The following is a 24,355-nucleotide window of genomic DNA, read 5'->3' on the forward strand; positions in this document are numbered from 1 at the left end:
ATATGTAATTAGTAAGCCTTAGACAGAATTAGCAAGTTCTGCATATGTAATTAGTAAGCCTTAGACAGAATTAGCAAGTTCTGCATATAAGAGTTAGTAAGCCCTGAGGATTGGGAAGGTGTGAATAAGGACACAGGCAGGTGAATAAGGACAATGACATGATGGGACACAGACAGGATAACCCCTGGTCCTCCAGGTTCGCAGAAACAGCACGTAGGCAGACAGTTGCCTAATGCCAAACTTATCCAGGAGGCAGAAGAATGTTAGGGGGGGAGGGTACCTCTACACTGAAATGAACTGTATAAAAGTTGGGTGAGCCCCAGTATGTGTGAATTCCCAGGGTAAGGAGAAGCACCCAACTTTGCATTGTTGTATAATAAATGTTCTTTGTTCTCAATTTTTGTCTCGAGCAAATTCTGTGAAGGTACTTCTGTTTCTCACAAATGGGGGCTCGTCTGGGATCCCACTCCCTCCACTGACAGAGTGCCCGACGATGAGGGTAGGGGCACCCTGGCTGATTCAGCTGGACTCACGGATGACGGGTGACTGGTCAGTGGATGAAGCGAGTGATATCCGAGAAGAGGCATTGAGAACAAATGACAGGAGGACGTTAAGGAAGCGCGCTAGGAATAGCTACTGGATCCCGGTAAGAGGAATTTTACTTACCTGTTAGTATGGGAGGTGTGATTAGCAAGGGAAATAGTCCTAAGGAAGGACGGGATGATCAGATAACTAAGCAAAGTCTGTTAGGATTAATGCTATCTGATTGGGGTGCGGGGAGAACCCGCGGGAAAGACACAGACCATGGTCAGGTATTGCTGACTGGAATGGGTTAACCCGATAAAAGGGAATTCGGTATATTGGCCAAAGTTCGGATCCAATGAGGACTTGTGTCAGGCATTGAACATCTGGCTCTATCAAAATCAGAGATAATATTGAGAGCAGAGAATATGCAGCCAAGCCTGCTGGCTCAGTGGATCGGTTGATCAACTGGTTTTGAATGAAAAGGAATGCAAGGACAAGAAAGGATGAGGAACCTTTTGTCCCTGAAACACAAGGATGGGATGTGTTACATTCCCTTCCTCCACCTTATGCTCCTCCTATGCCGGCTCCTATCTTTTCCCTCTCTCCTATGCTCTACCCTTCTTCACCTTCCCCTCCTCCCCCACAGCTAAAGAAAGGAGAAGAAAGTAGGGGTGGTATGATGACCCGTTCACAAAGTACTAGATTACCACCTCAATTGACAAGAGAGGGAGGAGACTTTGATTCAAAACAGTGTGAGCCCCTCCGGGAGGGAAGGGCAGAACCCTTTGATTCATTTCCTGGAGAGCAGGAATCTAGACATTATAAAGCAGAGGATAAGCCAGAAATTAACTGGATGAGACCTTTACGGGAAGTTCCCATGGGAGGGGGTTTCGGTTTTGTAAATGTGCCCCTGACTAGTACGGTGGTGCGTAATTTTAAGAGAGAATGCCCAATAAACAGAAAGGAAAGGCTAAGATTTTGATGCAGTCAGTCAAGGAAGTCGTGGAGGGACAGCAAGGAAAGGGTAGGGGCTGTGTGCCAGCTCCTGGACATTGGGAGGAGCTCCGGGAGTGGGAGAGTAGAGACCAGAGCAGGGGCAAGGGTAGAGGGGTTATTCCAGGGACGACGACCGTTCCCGGGACCTCGTGGTAATCTCGGTAGGAATTGGGAAACAGGAGCATTAGTTTGCTACCATTGTAAAAAGGAGGAACATTTTAAGCGAGAATGCCCAATGCAAGCCAGGGAGATGCAATCTTACGCACTGATGGAAGCAGATTATGAATAGGGGGGGGGGGGTCACAGTTCTCAGTCAATACACACCGTGGGGCTGCACAGAGAACCATTGGTAAATTTAAGCATAGAACCCCACAGTGACAAGATGACCTTTTTAGTAGATTCTGGGGCAGCCCGGTCTAGTATTTTACAACCACCCGAGGGTGTTAAGATAGAGGGGGCAGTGATGATTTCGGGAGTAGGAGGAAGAGATTTTATGGTCCCTGTATTAAGGGATGTAAGAATACAAATAGGAGAGAAGATAGTAATGGAGTACATTCTACTAGTTCCCCAAGCTGGAGTTTGTTTGTTAGGACGAGATTTACAGGACCAATTGGCTATTGGCACCAGACCACAGGAATCAGGTATCGGGGTTCAATTGTATGTATTAACCGAGGAGGATCGGGAACTAATAAATCCTGGAGTATGGGCAAAAAGAAGCAATAGAGGAGTGTTAGATATTCCTCCCCTGCAAGTTACTTTAAAAGATCCTGAGCAAGTAATTAGACGAAAGCAGTATCCAATTCCGATGGCTGGCCGAAAGGGGCTGCAGCCAGTAATTGACCAGTTGGTGAAAGATGGTATACTCGAACCTTGTATGTCACCTTTTAATACCCCTACCCCTGAGGCTAACGACCAGTACATATCCAAATATTTAAAGGGACTTTCTGCCTCTCTATATGAATTAAAACGGAAGGGTTTATTAGCTCAAAATCCATTCCTGGAGCATCCTATTCATTTTATTAAATCTGGTGATTGGGTATGTAAAAGCATGGCAAGATCACCAACTAAAACTTGTCTGGGACGGCCCCTATTGTGTACTTTTGATTACAGACACTGCAGTGCGAATGAAAGAAAAGGGGTGGACTCACATAGAACAAATTAAACAAGCTGCTGATCCACGGACTAAAGACGCTAATAATCTACCCTCCACCTGGCATGCAGTCATTCATCCTTCTGATCTGAAAGTTACACTACGCCGGAAAAAAGTGCTGTAATGTTGTTTTTACCATTTGCTGTTTTGTTTACTTGTTGGTTCCCAATTTTTGGGAAATCACCAAATTGCTCACAATGTATTAAGTCCTCCTGGAATAGGGGCAGCAGAGGTGACAATTATTTACCTTTAGAATGCAGACAGGGCGCAGGTATAGAGTATAGTCATTTAGTATGGGTTAATATAAGATCCCAACATGGACCAGGGGAACAGAACGGCCCTAGGGGTTTGTATTCTGGCCTCTACAGATATTAAAGAGGAGTTTTAAAGAGATAGCACAAAGAAGATGGTGGGACAATGACAGACAGAATGTTAATCAGGATTGTACATGTAGCAGAGATAGAGTGAATACATATGCCAATGTTAACAAACAGGCTGCAACTCACAGGTTCAGTGATACTTATGCTAATGTTCGCAGACAAGCTGCAACTCAGGTTAAGTGACAAGAAACACCCCTCCCCAACTTGGTCTCCTGTAAATCATCCTTTGGGTCACACAGACATTCGGAATGTTAAGAACCACCACTGTAAGGGGAGTTCCAGTTGTAAATGACGTAAGCTGCTCCAGAACACCAAAGCTGCTTGGCATTTAAATCGTTTAATCAGACTTCAGCCTTGGAGATCATCACCGAACAGACAGTGATAGCCCTGAATTTATGGGCTAAAGAAAGACGACAGATACGAGCCACAGTTCAACTAAACTGCCTGGCTCTCGATTACTCGTTGGCTGCTGAAGGCAGCGTTTGTGAAAGACTGGTTAATGACAATGCTCACAACAGTCAGGCGGTTAAAGACACTTCTTCTTGAAAATCTTCCCATGCCCAGGTTCAGACTTGGCAACCTTGGTCCGGTGTGGGATGGACTAGACTTTTTATTGGTATCTGGAGTCTGATACCCACAGCCCTTATAGCAGCTGGACTCGCTATTCTGGCCATTATGGTGCTCCCCTGCCTAAAGACTTGTGTGCAGTATTTAATTCAGCAGACCCCTCGTCAGATCACTATAACCCAAAGGATGTATGTTTCCCAAATTCTGTCTGATGATGCTGAGACTGCAGTTCGTTTACTGACTCACTGGGAAAAAGACCAAGTTTACAAGTAATACATTCCAGTTGAGAATTCATGAAGCGTAGCTCAAAGAAAAGTGAGGATTGTGAGAGATGAGTAAAACTAATATGAAAATATGAGTGATGAAGAAAGCTAGTATGGATATATGTGAAATGAATAAAGCCAGTATGAATAGGATAAGGGTAGATAATAGAATGTAGGAAGTAAAGTTAGTCTGAATAAGATAAGGGTCTTCTAGCCTTAGACAGAGTCAGCAAGTTCCGCATATGTAATTAGTAAGCCTTAGAAAGAATTAGCAAGTTCTGCATAGTTAGTAAGCCCTGAGGGTTGGGAAGGTGTGAATAAGGACAAAGGCAGGTGAATAAGGACAATGACATGATGGGACACAGACAGGATACCCCCTGGTCCTCCAAGTTCACAGAAACAGCATGTAGGCAGACAGGATTGCCTAATGCCAAACTTATCCAGGAGGCAGAAGAATGTTAGGGGGGTGGGGGGGGGGGGGGGGGAGGGTACCTCTACACTGAAATGAACTGTATAAAAGTTGGGTGAGCCCCAGTATGTGTGTGTATTCCCAGGGTGAGGGGAAGCACCCAACTTTGCATTGTTGTAAAATAAATGTTCTTTGTTCTCAATTTTTGTCTCGAGCAAATTCTGTGAAGGTACTTCTGTTTCTCACACCGGTACGGTCACTGGAATTCTCCATCCCACTCTATTAGAATAGGAGGCCAAATACAGATCTATTGCAGGGAACCCCAACATAAGCTCAAAACCATATACTAAATTGAGCAGTATCAGATAGCCAGCATTTTTAGTGATCAGTTCTGCTGAAAGGTCGTAAATGTGTCATTAACTCTATTTCTTGCTCCACAACTTGCTGCGTAACTTTCTGAGTATTCCTAGCATTTGTTACTTCAGATTGTGAGAGATGATAGATTATAGGAAGTAAAGTTAGTATGAATGAAATAAAGAATAATAGACTAGACTAGAGGAAGTTATGTAAGTGCTGAATAGTGATGAATTCCGATAAGAGTGTGAGGAAGGGTTACGCAAGTATAATAGAAGAAAGGTCTTATAGTGATAGAAAGAATTAGCAAATTCTGCATATAGAATTAGTAAGTCATGGGAGTTGAGATGTGTGAATAAGAACAAAGGCAGATTCATGAATAAGGACAATGACATGATGGGACCCAGACAGGATACCCCATGGTCTTTCAAGTTTACAGAAACTGCACGTAGGCAGACAGAATTACCAAATGGTAAACCAATCCAGGAGGCAAAAGAATGTTAAGGGGGGGGGTTACCTCTACACTGAAATGAACTGTATAAAAGTTGGGTGAGCCCCAGTATGTGTGTGTATTCCCAGGGTAAGGGGAAGCACCCAACTTTGCACTGTTGTACAATAAATGTTCTTTGTTTTCATTTTTGTCTCGAGTGAAATCTGTGAAGGTACTTCTGTTTCTCACAAGACTTCTAGTGAATGCAATGTTTTGTATCCCAAATTCAGCTTTATCTTTATTTGTTTCTCAATCTCCTGACCTTATTCATCATTTTATTTATGCTCCTTTATAGTTTGACCACGTTCTGCCAGTCTTCCTTCATCTCTACTTTCACATTGACATTTTCTGTTTTAAAAACACAGAAAAGGTAGAGGAACTCAGCCAGCCCGCAGTGTCCCTCAGCTATAAAGACATCACACTGATGTTTCAGGCCTGAACCCTCCTTCAAATAATAAGAACAGGAAGGCTCAGAATGAAGACAAAACTGGCTGGGGGTGGGGGAGGGAAAGAGTTCAGACCAAAAAAAGTGTTAATTGGATATGATAGGAGGAAAGGTGAGAATTGATTTTGGCTCCATAAAAGGAGGCAGAGGGAAAAGGGAAGAGAGAGACAGAGGTGAGGGAAAGGTGGCAGGGGGAAGAGGTTTAATGAAAGTCGGAGAAGTCTATGTTAATGCCATCCAATTGGAGGGCACTCAGGTGTTGTTCCTCCAATTTGTGGGTGGTCTCAGATTGGCAGCATATGAAACCATGGACAGGCGTGCGCAATGGAATGAGATGGAGAATCGAAATGGGTGGTCACTGGGAGACCCACGCTATTGCTATGGACAGAGATTAGGTGCTCAATGAAGTGATCTCCCAGTCTGTGTCCAGTCTCTCCGCTGTCGAGAAGATCACAACGGGAGCACCGGATGCAGTAATGACCTCTTCAGATTCACAAGTGAAATTATTGTTCGCAAATTAAGCATGTCTGATGGCTAACATTTTTGAGTTCCAAGATAGATTCATTGACTAAAATATTAAGTTTGCTTTTCTGTCACACCAGAGACTTTGGCTTAATTCTGACCTTCTCTGTGACTGAGTGGGTTTCCCCTGGTACTCCTACATCTTACTGCATCCCAAAGATGTGCAGATTGGTAGGTTAATCTATCTCTAAATTGAGTTATGAGCCCAGAGGACCCCAAAATCCAGCAGCAATAGATATTCACCAAGACTTCAACAAAGGTTGCTTTTAATTATCTTTAAACATGAACACAGAATCACACTTTAACTTGTCGCTGTTGACTTAACTAACCTAACTTACTCCCTTCTAATTTTAAGTGGACATGTATATAATGTGTGTGTAAGTTCAGAAAAGTTGTTTGATTCACAGTTCAATCTCACTTCACCAAGTTCACTGGTTGCAGGCAATTCTTATACTGTGCACAGAATTTATAAAGTTCTCCAGGCTTTGGTGCTTGAAAGGTAAATGGTTACTGTTCAGAAAGGTGCTTGTCAGTTTTCAGAGAGAGATTTGTTGCTCATTGGACACCCACAACTGATTCCTTCTTATCAGCCACTTCAGTGTCTTGCTGAATAAACTTTCCCCCTCAGGATTCTCCAGGTGATATCCTCTTTCTTTCAGGTCAGCACAGTGTTCCTTTTTGTTTCTCTTATTTCAAGTGAAACATTAGACAGCCAGTCCTCTCCTCTTGCATGAACCACAAGGGGTTTGACCAGGCTGAACTAACCACTCACAACCCATCTTCCAAATGGGGTTTTCCACAAGCTTGCCAGCTTGTCCTGTTCCAGTTCTTGCTGCTCACTAAAAAACTGTAGAACTGATCTCTCTCTCTCTCTCTCACACACACATACAAAGCCTGGTTTACTCTATCTACTTGCAAAACCACATGACCCTCCTAAACAGCAAGTTCCACTCTAGAGAGAATGTGGCTCTGATAAGCTCTTTCATCTGTTGCCTTTTGGCAAATAACAATCCATTAGTGAAGTCTCTTGGGCACTCTCCAAAGCTTTTGCAAAGACTGTTGGCCCCTACATGTCTAGCATGAGCAGAGCACCAGTATTTTAAATGAAATGTTTTACGTTTGTATGTGACCAACACTAAAAACTCTGCCTCAATTTATCTCCTAAAAACATGTATATATTCTGTCACAATTTCCCCTGATGTACAGGCAAGTGGTAGAATCCACTCAATGAGAAGATGCCAATCTTTGAGGGTACTTGCAGTATTTTGTGCTTTTACTTCATGTTTCTGGCATCTGTAGTATTTTATTTTAAATGTAAATGTAATTACTATAAATGCATAAAATCAATAATTGTTACTGCAATTGCTATAATAACCTTGCATTCAATGTCATCAAAACTAAGGAGCTGATTGTTGACTTCAGGAAGGGAAAGTCAGAGGTGTATGATCCAGTGATCATTGGGGGATCAGAGGTGGAGAGAGTGAGCAAATTTAAGTTCTTGGGAGTCACCATCTTGGAGGATCTTTCCAGCTCCCAACACACCAATGGCATCTTGAAAAAAGCACGTCAGCATCTCAACTTCTTCAGGAGTTTGCGGAGGTTTGGTGCGACATCAGAAACCCTGGCAAATTTCTACAGAGGTGTGGTGGAAAGTGTACTAACCAGCTGCCTCACAGTCTGGTATGAAGACACCAATACTCCTGAGTGTAAAGCCCTCCAAAAGGTAGTGGACACAGCCCAGAACACCACAGGCAAAACCTTCCCCTCCATCGAGAACATCTACAGGGAATGCTGCCATCGGAGAGCAGCAGCAATCATCAAGGATCCACACCATCCAGTACATACTCTATTCTCACTGCTGCCATCAGGACAGAGGTGTAGGTGCCACAAGACTTGTACCACCAGGTTCAGGAACAGCTGCTTCCCCTCCACCATCAGACTCCTCAACAACAAACTCCATCAGGGACTCATTTAAGGACTCTCACTTGTGCACTTTATTGATTTTCTTTTGTTCTCTCTGTATTGCAGTTGTTTACATTTCTTTATTTTACATGTGTACACTATGTAGATTTTTTTTTGCACTACCAATAAGTGGCAATTCTGCCTCACCCACAGGAAAAAGAATCTCAGGGTTGTATGTGATGTCCTGTATGTACTCTGACAATAAATATGAATCTTTAAGACAGGTGACAGCAATTAAACATCCCTGAGTAACCACAAACACCTTTGAAGCCAAATATCCGAAACATTATGGTGTCCTGAAATGAGGGGACTATGTACAAAAAGTGCTGCAATTTCTACGTGGTCAAACCAAAAATGTGCACAAATAACCTTGAATAAAATCTGGAACATGCACTTTAATCTTGTGAATTGTTTGATTACAAATTTTAAACCGTGGAGCACAGGGACAAACAAAGGTTTAAAAAGTGTCTTTGTCCCAAACATTATGGAGGGCATGATATGTAAAAATAAATATTGTTTCATGAATATGAGATTCTCGGAGGGTCAGTGTGAGCAGTTCCTTTGGTTGTTCAGCATTCTCACTGCCCGTGGGAAAAATCTGTTCTTCTGGCTCTGATACTTCTGTATCTCTTCCCCGACAGAAGCAGCTGAGATGCTGTGTGTGGAGTGGAAGGGGTCCTTAATCATTTTGTGTCTCCTCTTCAGACAATGATCCCAGTAGGTCACTTCAATTTTTTAAAAAAGATTTCAGATTTATTTTGAGAGTACAAATATGACATACAAATCCTAGGTTTCTTTTTCCTGCAGGCGTGGCAGAATTACCACTAATTGATAGTGCAAAAAATAAAGTGTAAAACATAAATAAACAAGAACTGTCTGTGCACTAGAGAGAACAAAATGCATAAGAATCCTTATACGAGCCCCTGATTGAGTTGGTTGTTGGGGTGTCCAATAGTGGAGGAGTAGCAGCAGTTCCTGAACCTGATGGTGTGATTTTTGTAGCACCCACACCTCTTTCCTGATGGCAACAGAGAGAACAGAGCATGTACTGATCCTTGATTGCTGCTGCTCTCTGATGACAGTGTTCTCTGTAGATGTTCTTGATGGTGGGGAGGGTTTTGCCTGTGAAGCCCTGGGCTGTGGCCACTACCTTTTGGAGGGCTTTACGCTCAGGGGTATTGGTGTCCCCATACCAGATCGTGATGCAGCCAGTCAGCACACTTTTCACCACACATCAGTTGAAAACTCCTGAGGAAGTTGAGGCGCTGATGTGCTTTCTTCACGATGCCATTAGTGTGTTGGGTCCAGGAATGATCCTCTGAGATAGTGACTCCCAAGAACTTAAATTGGCTCACCCTCTCCACCCCTGATTATCATCTATAGCTTTCCCTTTCTGAAGTAAAAAATCAGCTCCTTAGTTTAGGTGACGAGTGCAAGGTTGTTGTTGTTGCACCATTCAGCCAAGTTTTCAATCTCCCTCCTGTATGCTGATTCATTCCCAGATTTTTTTTGGGGGTTGGGGGGGGGGGGGGTGGCAAGAGAATGTTCTAATGTAATTTAAAAAAAAATCCTTTCATGATTTAAAATTTAAATGCTGCAACCAACTACTTCATTTTGTCATCTTTGTCAACATCCATTCCAGCAGCTGGACAACCTAATACTCTAGTTTGCTCTAATCTCCTTTATGGCCACATTCCTCCCTCAAATGGTCTTCTGTGGATGCTCCCTGACCTGCTGAGTTTTCCTCCTCCATTTTGAGCATTGCTTAAATCGATGCCCTCTACTTTTAGATTTCCCTACCTGGGAAAACTTATCTGTGGTCCTTGTGATTTTATAAACATATTTCAGGTACCCCCCTCCTGCACTCCAGGGAGAAAAGTCCCAGCCTATCGAAGCTTTCCTCGCATCTCAAGCCTCGCAGTCCCAGTAACATTCTTGTGATTTTTTTTTCTGCACTTTTGAGGTTAATAAGAACTGTGCACAATACTAAGTGTGGTCTCACCAACATCCTGCACAAGTTGCAACATGGCACCCCAGCTCACATAATACCCTGACTGATGCCAAATGCCTTCATCACACTCATTCATGGAATTATATACCCCCACCCCACCAAGCCTCCCTGTTCTACAACATTCTTCAGTGTCCTATTATTTACTGTTCAAGTCCAGGCCTAGTTTATCCTATCAAAGTGCAACACCTTATACTTGTTAAGTCAAGTCCCATCTGCCCATTTCCCAGTTCATTGAGGATCTGTTGCAATTTTGGACAACCTTCTTCTGCCTTCACTGAAGATGATTCTGGTACAAGATTAAACATGTGGTGCTGCAATCATAAAATAAAACACAAGTCACATTGTTTCTAGTGTCTATATAAGGCAACAATGGGTTGCTGAAGTCCAAATTAAAGCACAAAAAAAATGAAGACAAAAGATGGTTACCCTGTATCTGGCGCACACACACAAAATGCAGACAACAGATCCGTTTGTAATTCAAGCGTATGTGTTACTGGATGCAATTTTCAATTTTTCTACCACACAGATAATTTAATCTACATTTTTAAATTTTCAATACGTTTAAAACATTACAATTGCAAATCTCAAGGTTTTTAAAAAAAAATCAAAGTTTATCCCCAGACTGAAAAATTGGTGATAATAATAAACACGACACCCAGCTAGTTGAACAGATAGCCCACAAGAACAGGCAGTTGGTGTCCCATTGTGGAAGAGCACAGAAATATGTCATTGACTGAACCACAATTTACAATGTTCCTCATTTAATTTTAATCCACACAATAAATGTAAATACATCTTTTCAGGTAGAAAATATAATCTCAATTGCTAAACCTTTCTTTATAAAACACCTTAAACCTTGGCCTGAACTGGATTTGTTACGACAGCATGGGGAAAGTTAGTGAATTGAACCAAGGTGAGAGTGGATGGCTGGGGTACTTTACAGTGGAACAGGAGACAACACTTACGTCAGTATCCCTCTTTTCTAGTCCAGACACATAATCATTCAGCTCAGTACAGGTAAGGATTAAACCATGGATTTTTCTCTGGTGCTCAGTTCCTTACTGAACAGTGACTTTATCCACTGAGTCTCCAAGGGCCTTCTTGACTCTCAAACACTTTGCATGCAATTCTGGGATGAGTTACTGGATCCCAGATTTTCCCCACAAGGTATTGACAAATCATGGAAATAATCAGGTGACCTTAATTTTCATCACAGGGAAGTGACAGTGATTTAGACTTAGCTGGTTTCTTCATAGCCTCTCCATAGACTTAGTGGGTTTGGCTGAAGGAGAAGCAGTTGTTTTGTTGACCATTCAGATCCAATGCATGGGCAAATTGAAAGTCATCAACAAAGCACAGCAGAGACCATATGTTTGTATCATTTCCTACTATGTTTGGGCTGTAAGACGATATTCCTTAATTCAAACCACCACTTCAGCCAATTTGCCTCAAATCTTTGATCTCCTTAAAATGGACACAACTATCCCAAAGTGAAAGAGCAGTTAAACTGTATTCATGCACACAAGTGGTGGTTAAACTTCAATAAGAACTCGGGTGAAAAATAATCTATTACCAGTTTGAAAACATTGGAGGTTTGCCTTTTTTAAGATCTATGATTAGGAGTTGCATACAACAGATGAAAAGTCAGTGTTCAAAAATGCACATTTCTAGATTACTCTGAAGTGACATCTGGAGGTGAAGAGTTCCAATCAAGCTTTTGTGGGACTGTAGATTCAAATGAGTAAATTAACCCGAATTAAATGCCAGACAGGAGCTTCATTCAATTTTGGCATCTGACCATGTCCTTACTGTGCACATCCACACCCTCTTGCTTGTAACTTGTGTTTTCTCTATTCCTTTTGGAATTCTTCACTAATGTTAGACCCATGTTTGCTGCTTGAAATTGTGCCAACACCCCAATTGTAGTCGATACAGGGAGCACCAAGGAAGCCCATCTGGGCTTGCGGAGCAGTCTAACGCACAAGTATCAGTAGCTGGTACATGACTGAATGATGGCAGTCACATTCCTAAAGGGAGACCAAAACACCTCAAAACTAGATTATTGGACTGACTTAACCATAGTGTAGTAATCTAAAGTGACCGCCCCAACTAACCACAAGAAACTATCTGTTACAATCATAATACAAATCATTTATGATGTTTTTTCAGTGTGATCTCTGGGAATCTTAGTCTTTTGATGCATTTGCTACCCACCAATCCCCACCCCTCTCCTTTCTTCAAATATTCACCAGACAAATCTATTGGAGATGCCCAAGTGGTGACCAAGCCCAGGGCAACTTTCTGACTCCTTACCTTGCCCAGTACAACTGGGATCTCAGTGCAAAATTAGCAGAGATTAATTTATTTTGCATCAGATTTCTTTGTGGCGTAGCTTTCTGAACCTATTTCTGCTGTTCATCATTCCATGACTTAACTCGCCCCTCCACCCACTTTTCAAGCTCAGTGAGTCGTTTCAACAAGGCCACTCTACACAAGCCAGACTGGAGAATGACTGTTGAGTGAAACACCCCACTGTGGGCAGTGTTGTGTTCACGCTATTATTCATTCCAACACAAAAACAGCCAGTGAGGTCGTGAGATTGAACTGATTGGCTTTTTCTTCTCCCAACACTTAATTGGTAAAGAATCAAACTATGGCCTTCTTGGTTTGTGCAGCTCAGATGGGAGATGTGTGTCAGTGTCACTCGCCATTTCTTTGAAGGAGACCATCTTTCTTTTAGATAAATGATTAAAAAAATAAATATTACTTTGGTTAACTGGTCAAAATAACATTTCAGAATAGAGAACTAATGCACAATTTTACAAGTTAGCTGTCTCTCTCTCTCTCTCTATATTATAATGGATTCAGAGACACTTTCCTGAAGCTTTCCAACTGTATTAGTCATAACCAGGATGGTCTCATGAGGTAGGCTAACTGGAGATCATCTGTTTATTGAAGGAATGTAAAAAAATACCTCAATATTTAAAAAAAAGGCAAATTTGAATGTTCACAAAGTTCAGATGGAATTTGTTAATAAAAGCTCACAAGATGTTAGCAGCCAACACATGGACCTTCTGGGAATAAAGACGGGGCAGGCAGTACCAATGGACACCTTAGTCAGCTCCTGACCAGACACTTCTCAGGGGAGCAATTGCTCAGCTGAATTTTAAACTCGAAGGTGAGGGACAGGTTTGGTCACATCCTGGAAGAACGGATGCGACAAGGTACTCTTTGCCGAGATGCGCTTGTTTGGATCATATTGAAGCATTTGCTGCAAGAAAAAGAAATCAAAGTTGGTCATTTTCCAGTAATATACACCCTCTGCTTTCAAATTCATGAAGAAATCTTCAAGAAAAACTAAAATGTATAAAGTTCAATGCTGAAATCAAGACTCATGGGGAAACTGAATACAGTATAGCCCCTGGTATCCTGCACCTATGGGGATTGGTAGATGCCGGACAAAGGGAATTTTCCGGTTACTTGAGATTATGTGTTGTGCGATGGGCGAATTAACTGCTAGGGGTGCCGATTTTAAACTTTTGTATTTTTTAACCTATTTATTTTCTGCGATTTTTTTTTCCGGTTGCTTGGGGCTGCCAGTTGTTCGAATTCTGGATTACAAGGATTTTACTGTAATTTGCCTTTATGGTGTGCTAAACAGTATTTATTTTATGTTGGGGGCCAAAGACAAATTTCTAACAAAATCTTTCTGGGGACTACCATTAACTTCAAACATTAACTTCCCTATGATGCATGCTTCAACCAGAGCTAAGTATAAACCATTTCTAGTTTACGAATTTATATTTTGATATATCAATAGGAATGCAGAAAACTTGCATTTTCTCAAAGTTCTGCTTGCATTACAATCAGAGGTACTTTAATATTCACCAGAGAAAAGCACCTTGGGTTAAGGAGAGGTCAGAATAGAACAAGCTTGTGTGCTAAACCATGTCGAGATTAGGAAAGTGTCTGAAAAAATATTAGAATTGATAAGTCCCCAGGACTTGGAAAATGGCAAATGTGGTCCCCTTGTTTAATAAAAGTAATAGGAAGAATCCTGAGAATTATTGACCAGTGAGTCTTACGTCAGTGGCGTGCAAACTAACGGAGAGGATTCTGAAGGATGGAAATTGAGCATTTAGAGAAGCATAGTCTACAGTGATAGTCAGCATGGCTTTGTGGTGGGCTGGTCGTACCTCATGAGCCTAAATGAGTTTTTTTTTTGAGGGGGTAACAAAAAAAATTGATGAGGGTAGGGCGGTAGATGTGGTCTATATGGATTTTAGTAAGGCATCTGACAAGGTCCCTGTAATGGAGGGTTAAAACCATGTGCTCAGATGCTTCCTTGCTTATGTGAAACTGACAACACTGGGGCCACACTCAGGTCACCTTACTTTCAGAATTAGCAGATGTAATTAAACTCAGCCATGGGGATTTATCTGAAGATACACTTTGAAATGGAATTCCACCGTGAGGCCCAGGGAAAGCAGTTGTCAAATACGACACTCTGAAATTGACGTATTGGTCACAACCTGTCTTGCTCAAGAAGTTTTAATGAGTCCTTGTATCTACGAGATAAACCAGGAAATCATAGCATCCTGGTTCCATAATAATCAATCTTCTAAATTGTAGAATAGTATGCTCAGCTTTGATTTTGACTGACAAATGTTAGAGGGAGTGGGTGCATGATTAATTGTTTTTGGGGTATAAAAGTCTGTGGTCCTGCTGCTGAAGTTTAGACTCTCCGAGGGATGGGGAACATCCCTTGTCAAGAAGGAAGAACAGCTAGAGTCCGAACAACGTCCCGGTCGGGGGAGGTGAAGGAGCTGCTACCGGCGCCCCGGCAGCCTACTACAAGTGTGCCGTCATTGCCTCGCTTCGGCAGTTGGGACCAGTCCAGGCGTTGTTAAGTATGATTAGGCAGGCTTGCATATTGTAGTTTGAAACCTGCTTTATATTTGTAATAAACATTTGTGTAGACTGAACTGCTCTCGGTGTGTGTCTCTATTTTCTTTCGGTAGCTCAAACACTGTGACCAATCTAAAACGAACAAAGTGAAAGGTACAAGTTTACCCAAGACAATTGGCGCAGCGAGCAGGGTTGGTCTCAAGATGTTCCGCCGAAAGAAAGAGGTGAGCTCTGAGCAGTTTTTGATTCCGGGATGGACTTCCAAAGATGATGGGTTTGGCATGCTGGCTAATACCCTGTCTTTGTTGGGACCACCCATCAGTTGGGATGAAAGGTTAGAACCCTTAAGTGTGCCTCTGGGAGAGCGGGTTGCCACTCTCCTTCGAGAAAGTAAATTTCCAAAAAAACGGGGGACGCTGACAGACGGTTTTTGGCTGCTGGCCACAGCCTTACGCCACTCCGTTCAGCGTGAAGTTGAATTAGTTCAGCAGCAAGTGAAGTCTGAACATAAGAGAAAACAACTAGAGGAGGAAGTAGAGACTCTGCGACAGTGCTGCTCGATGATGAGCGAAATTGTTAGCACCAGTCAGGATCGAGCCAAAGAATGGGACGATAAGCATATTCAAACAATTTGCCGTAATATTAAACTCCGGCAGCAGCTCTGTGCGAATAAGGAAAAGCAAGGGGTAGAACCTGATCCACATCGTATTCGTGCCATGATAAGGAATGGCAATGATCTTGATGTAATTGATGATTGGGACGGGAATATCTGGTATGATGATAATGGTAATAATGCAGATACCCCCCGGCATGTGCCTGGCATACTCCCCTCTCCCTCCGCTGTTCAAGCCCGCCCCGTAAGGCAGCAGACTGTCCAAGCAGATGAAGGCGAAAGGGGGGATGATGTAAGTGTAGAAACTGAAGGGACAGGTGGCCCGATCTCCCAAGCGGACCCAGGGGAAGGCTCCCAAACCCCTGCTTATGCTAGGTGGGCTCCCCCCTCAACGGGATGGTCTCAGCAGCCTCCCGTCCATTGGGTAGAGGGCCCTATGTGCCAGAGTGGTAACAGGGGTCGGAAACAGTCAACAACAATACGTGACTTCACTATAAAAGAGCTGGCCGCCATTGGAGATCGTTTTAGGCAAAAGACAGGAGAAACTTTGGCGGCCTGGCTTCTGCGGGTTTGGGAGCAAGGGGGAGGTAGCATATATCTGACCCCTGAGGAATTGTTGGGGTTAGGATCATTAACTACTGATATTCGAGTCACTGCCAAATTACGTGGCAGAAGGAGAGATGTAGACTATTTACTTGCTACTCTAGGAGAAGCCCTGTTACGGGTGTATCTGTCACCAGTAGATTGGGATTTGCATTTGCAGAACCATTGGGGCACACCAGAGGAGGGTATAGCAGTGATTCGCCAACAGGCCGTGGCCTCTGCTTTGTATGCGGGGTGCCTGAGGCTGTGGATGCATGGGGGGAGCCCTGATGAAGAATTATTCACAGCTGGAATGCATACCCGATTGGTTCGTTCAGCCCAACCTACTATACGGGGACTGGTCCTGTCCGTAACTAGTCCGCTAATTGGGCACCTCGTGTCTGAGGCGGTGCACGCCCTATCTGGACTCCAAGAACTGGAGTTGGGAGGTAAAATCCACACACGTACAACCCAGGTTAAAGCAGACAGACAGGATGAAAGGAGAGGGGCTGCTGTTAACAATGGACTGACCAGAAAAGACCTTTTTCTAACTTTGTTAAAGTTAGGCGTACCTAAAAGTGATATTGATGGGAAACCTACTGCAGTCCTGTATGCCCTTTATAAGAGGAAGGCAGGGGAACATCATCCCCAGATGCTGGGTCCTCCCGGCCCAGCTGTGCCTTCTGCTCCCACTGCTGCTTCTATCGAGTCAGCTTCCCCTGCCCCAGTCACCCGTGATGAGGTACAACAATGGGTTAAACAGGCTCTTAAGGATAACAATAGCATGTGGTCCTGGAAGCCCCCGAACCCTTCTGAAGCCTGAAGGTGTGGGCAGGATTCCTGTGTCTATTCCATGAGACACGGCGCACACACGGGGATCCGCGGCCCTACATACCGTTAACAATTCACTGGGGTGGGGGTAATGATCGCCAATACTTGGCTTTGGTTGACACCGGTGCAGAGCACTCGGTGATTCCTGGTAATCCCGACCTCTGGAACGGACCCACATTTCGAACAGAAGGAATGGGAGGGGCAATCACCCTGGCGAAGGAAATAAAAGTCCGTGCCACGGTGGGTGATGTCCCTTCCCCCATATGGTTACATGCGTTGGTAGCTGCCACTGACGAGTGTATTCTGGGTATTAATATGTTGGCCGGTACAGCCCTTAATACTAGCCAAGGGGGGTTTGCATTCGGAATTCGGACTATTACAAAAAGATTAGTGGTGGGTCAGGCCAAGTGGGATCCCGTGGTGGTGCCACCCCCCCTCAAAACCTGTATGCATTCCGCAATATCGCCTCCCTGGAGGGCAGGAGGAGATTACCGCCACCATTGATGCTTTGAAAGAAGAAGGGGTAGTGAGGCCTGCAACGTCGCCCTTCAATAGCCCTGTTTGGCCTGTCCAGAAGCCGGACGGCTCCTGGAGAATGACGGTTGATTATAGTTTTTTAAATAAACATGCCCCACCACTTGCTTCGGCACTTCCGGACATTGTTACCCTTATTGAAAACATTGCTACTGGGAACTCAGGAACATGGTATGCTGTCATTGATCTCGCTAACGCCTTCTTCAGTATTCTTATAGACGAAGTCTCACAGGATCAGTTCGCCTTTACCTGGAAGGGGCGCCAGTATACCTTCACCCGCCTCCCTCAGGGCTACGTACACGGCCTAATTGCTCGTGATTTGGAGGCAGTACCAGTGCCGCCCTCCCTCTCGATCCACCACTACATTGATGATGTGATGATCCAAGGCGCCTCAGAAGAGATGGTATGAGAAGGTATGGAGAATGTCCAAGGTGCCCTGATGCAGAGGGGGTGGGCCATTAACCCCGCCAAGATACAGGGCCCGTCCCAGACGGTTATTTTCCTTGGGATTCAGTGGCATGCTGGAGAACAGGTGGTTCCTGATAAGGTTCGCAATAAGATCGCAGTCCTAGCCAGGCCTGCGAATAAAAAGGAGACCCAGCGTTTCCTGGGGTTATTGGGATACTGGCGATGTCATATTCCACACTTGGCATTGCTTTTACGTCCCCTGTATAAGGTTACCCGAAAGAAAACAGACTTTGTATGGGGTGACGATCAGGAGAGGGCATTCCAGTCCGCAAAGCAGGCTATTCTTCAGGCCCTGCCCATCTCCCCCCGCATCCCAAATACCCCCTCTGAATTACAGGTCTCCGTCACTGATCGGGTGGCATCCTGGAGCCTCTGGCAGAAACAAGAGGGTCGCCGAGTCCCGCTGGGATTCTGGTCACGAACTATGCCCGAGGCTGCCACTCGTTATTCTGCTTTTGAACAACAGCTACTAGCCTGTTACTGGGCCCTGCTGGAGACGGAAAGAATGACGGGCGATGCAGGTATTCAGTTGCGACCTGTGCTCCCCATAATGAACTAGGTCCTGGCTAATGATGCTAATTTAAAGATTGGACGGGCTCAGCAGTCTTCTATTGTTAAATGGAAATGGTACATTCAGAGTCGCGCCACCAGTGGGCCTGAAGGGGTGAGCCGCATACACGAACAGGTGGCTGAACTTCCGTCTCTTCGTGAGGACATTGAACCCGCCCTGCCCCCTCCTTTACCCCCTTCACCAGTTCAATGGGGTAAACCATATGATTCACTCACTCCAGCTGAACAAGAGGATGCCTGGTTTACTGATGGTAGCAGCCGGTGGGTGCAAGGAAAGCAGAAGTGGAAGGCAGTAGCATACCACCCCAAGTCAGGAACTCACTTATCGGAGGAGGGGGATGGTGGCTCTAGCCAGTATGCCGAGTTGAAGGCGGTCACCCTACCACTAGACCCCCATGATCAACCTCTCCGCCTGTATACCGATTCCTGGGCTGTGGCCAATGGACTTGGGGTATGGATGTCTGATTGGCAGCAGAATGACTGGTTGATACATGACCGTCCTGTATGGGGCAAACAACTGTGGCAGCTGTTGTGGGATGCCTCCCACCATCGGGAGATAACTGTATACCACGTTGACGCCCATACTACTGCAATGACAAACATGGCCCAACATAATGCGGTGGCAGATCAGCTTGCCACGATCAGTCGCACCGATACTGTTCCCCTGGCTCGATGGGCGCATGAACAGAGTGGCCACCTGGGGGAGAAGGGATCAGCTATGTGGGCCCGTACCCATGCCTTACCCGTCCATCAGGATGATGTCCGCGAGGTCGTACGTACATGCCCAGCCTGCCAGCTAGCAAAGTCCCGCACCGTTCCGCCTGGCCGAATAAGTAGGGGAGCTCGCTCTGCTGCAGTCTGGCAAATTGACTATATCGGTCCCCTGCCAGAATGTATGGGTAAGTGTTACGTCCTGGTAATGGTTGACACCTTTTCGGGCTTGGTCTTTACTTTTCCCACCAAGACAGCTGACCAAACTAGCACTATTCAAGGACTAAACCATCTACTTTCTCGTTATGATGTACCAGAGGAAATTCAGTCTGATAATGGTTCCCACTTCTCCGGGAAGACAATCTGTGATTGGGCAAATGACAACAGTATCCTATGGGTTCATCATATTCCTTATTACACACAGGCTGCAGGTTTAGTTGAACGGATGAACGGCTTATTGAAGGAACAAATTCGTTTGTTAACACCACAGGGAACTCTGAAAGGATGGTACCATGTGCTGCAGCAGGCAGTCGATAATTTGAATCATCGCCCTTTAAAGGGAGGTACACCTTTCCACCGACTTCTTCACGCTTCTGAACTACAGCCTATTCCAGAGGAATAACAGTCAGTGCCTCCTTCCCCCATTCCAGAACAAGAGAACGTCGGACAAAAGGTATGGGTGGCACCACCAGTTAGTGGCCCTCCCGTAAAAGGGGAAATAGTGACACTGGCCCAGGGTAACACTCGGTGGGTTGCTATTGCGAGACAGGATGACTTGATGTGTTTAAATACTGATCGCTTACGGCGTCGTGAGTGACTTGTGTCAGAATTCTTTGTTCCAGGTTCTCTGTCCTGTGTTCTTGTTGATCTGGCTTAACAGCTGCTTTGGTGCCAGTAATTGGATTTACAATGTGGAAGACGTTCCCAAGGAATTGCCTGTGGGGGACACGGCCCAATGCGTTACACCAAAGAAGTCCTCGGTCACCCGCCTCAAGTGCAGCTTGTATAAATATGTTATTGCCGATCACGGTTCCTTTGTTTTGTTTGTGGATGGACCGACTGATGGAGTCGCCCCCTACTTCTGTGATGATCGTGTATGTATCCACTTTGCATCCTGTAATACCTCTGCACCGTCTGTAACTAAATGGTGGGCAGATTCCGGGTCCGTGAAGGATTGGTGGCCTTCATCAAACATTAACATTCCTCCAAATTTGTCCGACAATTCCTTTCTTCATGTTTCCTATGCGTACGCTCACCGATTGAATGTTTCTGATTGTTGGGTTTGTACCATAGGCCCTTTGCATTCCGGTTCAGGTATTCCCATGATCCCCATCCCTTTCACCCGGAAGGAGGTTGCTGCATGGAAATATTTTGATCCCTCCACAGGCAGGGTTGAAATTGATGAAACTGAGCCTGCGCCTGAGGAGGCCCAGTTTTTTAATATACGTGACATTTTGGGTATTTTTCAGGGATGGCATATTCCGACCCCTCCTTATAATATGGTACCCCCCCATTTTACCGTTTCTCAACATGTGAAGGGTTCTGTCTGCTTCTGTAAGTTCCCTAACAGGTCTGCTGATGCTTTGGGATACAGCGATTGTCCAGCATATTCCTCTTTTATCTCCAAGCACCCGATGAATGGAACATATTGGGTGTGTGGGTCCCGCGCCTACGCATGGCTACCCCTTACCTGGGGTGGTTGCTGCTACCTGGCATATGCTGTGCCCTACGTGCATCATATTTCCCGTTTACAGAACCATCCCTCCCTTATGCATGTGTCCTCTGTCCTGCGGCATAGGCGTGCCCTTTCAGGTGCCGAACTTTTCTTTGGCGCCCTGATCCCAGGTTATGGCGTTGTTCGCCTTTCCCGAGAGGTTCATAAATTATATAATCTAATGAGCTCTATTGCCAATGAGACATCCTTTGCCCTTTCGTCTGTTAACCGGGGCCTGGATGACCTTAATCACGAGCTTTCTGCAGTTAGGACGGTGGCCTTACAGAACCGTATGGCCCTGGATTTCCTTCTAGCAAAACAAGGTGGCACATGCGCCGTTGTTGGCTCTGAATGTTGCTCATATGTCCCTGATGTATCCAGTAATGTTTCTAATATTGTTCAGCACGTTTCCAAATCTGTTCGTGAGCTTCAGCGTCTGGGTACTGTGGCCCATAAGGACAGTATGAGCTTCGGGTGGAATCCTTTCTCATGGCTGACTGCTACATTTGGGGGAGTGGGCCACACTATCCTCCGATGGTTGCTCGCATCATTGCTTATCTTTGTAATTGTTGTTGTTTTAATTTCTCTTTTTCGCTCCCTCTGTACTCGAATACTGGTTGGGCCTCGTAAATGACAGATTGTGACCAAGGGGTGGAATGTAATGGAGGGTTAAAACCATGTGCTCAGATGCTTCCTTGCTTATGTGAAACTGACAACACTGGGGCCACACTCAGGTCACCTTACTTTCAGAATTAGCAGATGTAATTAAACTCAGCCATGGGGATTTATCTGAAGATACACTTTGAAATGGAATTCCACCGTGAGGCCCAGGGAAAGCAGTTGTCAAATACGACACTCTGAAATTGACGTATTGGTCACAACCTGTCTTGCTCAAGAAGTTTTAATGAGTCCTTGTATCTACGAGATAAACCAGGAAATCATAGCATCCTGGTTCCATAATAATCAATCTTCTAAATTGTAGAATAGTATGCTCAGCTTTGATTTTGACTGACAAATGTTAGAGGGAGTGGGTGCATGATTAATTGTTCTTTCCTAAATGCAGGATGGCACGGTATTGCTAAAGCCTTAGAAGTTTCAATAAGTCTTTGTATCTACGAGATAAACCAGGATATCATAGCATCCTGCTCCATAATAATTAATCTTCTAAATTGTAGAATAGTATGCTCAGCTTTAATTTTGACTGACAAATGTTAGAGGGAGTGGGTGCATGATTAATTGTTTTTGGGGTATAAAAGTCTGTGGTCCTGCTGCTGAAGTTTAGACTCTCCGAGGGATGGGGAACATCCCTTGTCAAGAAGGAAGAACAGCTAGAGTCCGAACAACGTCCCGGTCGGGGGAGGTGAAGGAGCTGCTACCGGCGCCCCGGCAGCCTACTACAAGTGTGCCGTCATTGCCTCGCTTCGGCAGTTGGGACCAGTCCAGGCGTTGTTAAGTATGATTAGGCAGGCTTGCATATTGTAGTTTGAAACCTGCTTTATATTTGTAATAAACATTTGTGTCGACTGAACTGCTCTCGGTGTGTGTCTCTATTTTCTTTCGGTAGCTCAAGCACTGTGACCAATCTAAAACGAACAAAGTGAAAGGTACAAGTTTACCCAAGACAGTCCCCCATGAGAGTCTCGTTCAGAAAGTCATGAGGTACGGGATCAGTGGATTCCGAATTGGTTTGCCTGTAGAAAGCAGAGGGTAATAATGGATGGAAAGTATTCTGCCTGGAGGTTGGTGACCAGTGGAGTTCCACAGGGATCTGTTCTGGGACCCCTGCCCTCTGTGATTTTTATAAAAGACCTACAGGAAGAGGTAGAAAGATGGTCAGTAAGTTTGCAGATGACTCGAAGGTTGGAAGAGTTGAAGATTGTCATCTGTTACAAAAGGATGTAGACAGGATTCAGAGTTGGGCAGAAAATTGGCAGATGGGGTTTAATTCGGACAAGTGTGAGGTGATACTTTTTGGAAGGTCAAACCTGAAGGCAGAGTACAGGGGTTGATGGTCAGTTACTTAACAGTGAGGAAGAACAGAGGGACCTTAGGGTCCAATTCCATACATCCCTGAAGGTTGCCATGCAGGTTGATAGGATAGTTAAGAAAGCCTACAGGCGTCATTAGTTGGGGGATTGAGTTCAATAGGTCATGTTGCAGCTCTATAAATATAGTGTTCATTTCTGGTCAACTTATTATAATTCCCTGGATTGGAAAACATCTTATGGGGCAAGGTTAGCAGAGCTGGGAGTTTTCTCTTTGGAGCGAAGAAGGAGATGAGGTGACTTAATTAAGGTCTACAAGATTCTGAGAAGCATAGATCAGGTAGACAGGCAGCATGTTTTTTTTCCCATGGTGAGATTAGCTAACACCAGAGGATATCTGTACAAAGTGAAGGGAGCAAAGCTTAGGGGAGACATCAAGGGTGTTTTTATAATTAAATACACAGAGTTGTGGGTACCTGGAATGCCTTGCTGAGGGTGGTGGTGGAGGCTGAAACATTGGGGCATGTAAGATAGACACATGGATGGAAGAAAATAGAGGGTTATGAGGGTTTGGTATTTTTTGGTAGGAATATGTGGGTCGGCACAACATTAAAGGCTGAAGGGCCTGTTCTGTGCTGTAGTGTTCTATGTTTTTTTTTGGGTAATTTTTTGTTTATTGCACCATGAACCATATCAATAATATATACAAGTGTTCATCTTTAAAATATACAGTGACATTTCCTTTTTTCCCCCTCTTCCTCCCACCCTCCCCATCCCATAACTTAAAGTAAGAATCAAAAACAATAAAAGCACACAAAAATAAAAGATGGAAAAAAAAAATTGTGTAGTCCATATTTCCATACTTAAGTCTTGTCGTACTTGTATCATATCACTTTAAGAGATGGAGGTCCAAAAATCGGCGGCTTCTAACATATTCTATCTATGGTTCCCAAACTTGTTCAAATAAAGTATACTTGTCTTTTAGATTGTAGGTAATTTTTTCTAATGGAATACATTTATTCATTTCCATATACCATTGTTGTATCATTTTCCAAGTTGTCATTATACACTTTTTTCTGCTGCAAGCGCGATCATAAATCTTTTTTGGGATCTGTCTAATTTTAGGCCTAGTTTTTTGTCTTTCATGTTATTTAACAGAAAGATTTCTGGATCTTTTGGTATTTTTTTTGTAATTCTGTTTAATATAAAGTTTAAATCCTCCCAGAAAGTTTTCACTTTTGTACAAGTCCAAATTGCGTGTAACGTTGTTCCAGTCTCTTGAGTTACAGCGGAAACAGCTATCTGACAGTGTTGGGTCCCACTCTTTTAACTTCTGAGGTGTAACATATAGTCTATGTAGCCAGT

At 44.2% G+C, this 24,355-nt stretch overlaps 1 protein-coding gene across 4 annotated transcripts in view; it reads right to left on the bottom strand.

The window, feature by feature from the left end:
• Positions 1 to 10,539: 10,539 nt before the first annotated feature.
• cdk2 (cyclin dependent kinase 2) overlaps positions 10,540 to 24,355 on the bottom strand; it is a 45,277-nt gene continuing 31,461 nt past the window's right edge. For 3 of the 4 annotated variants that reach the window (XM_069905573.1, XM_069905571.1, XM_069905572.1), the window contains one exon: positions 10,540 to 13,345. In XM_069905573.1, coding sequence (XP_069761674.1) covers positions 13,241 to 13,345 — 105 coding nt within the window. In that variant the 3' untranslated portion in view covers positions 10,540 to 13,240. Of the gene's footprint in view, positions 13,346 to 22,344; positions 22,589 to 24,355 lie in introns of those variants that run through there. The other variant, XM_069905574.1, reaches the window with a different exon arrangement.

Source organism: Narcine bancroftii, chromosome 12 (genome assembly GCF_036971445.1).
Source record: "Narcine bancroftii isolate sNarBan1 chromosome 12, sNarBan1.hap1, whole genome shotgun sequence".
NCBI lineage: Eukaryota > Metazoa > Chordata > Chondrichthyes > Torpediniformes > Narcinidae > Narcine > Narcine bancroftii.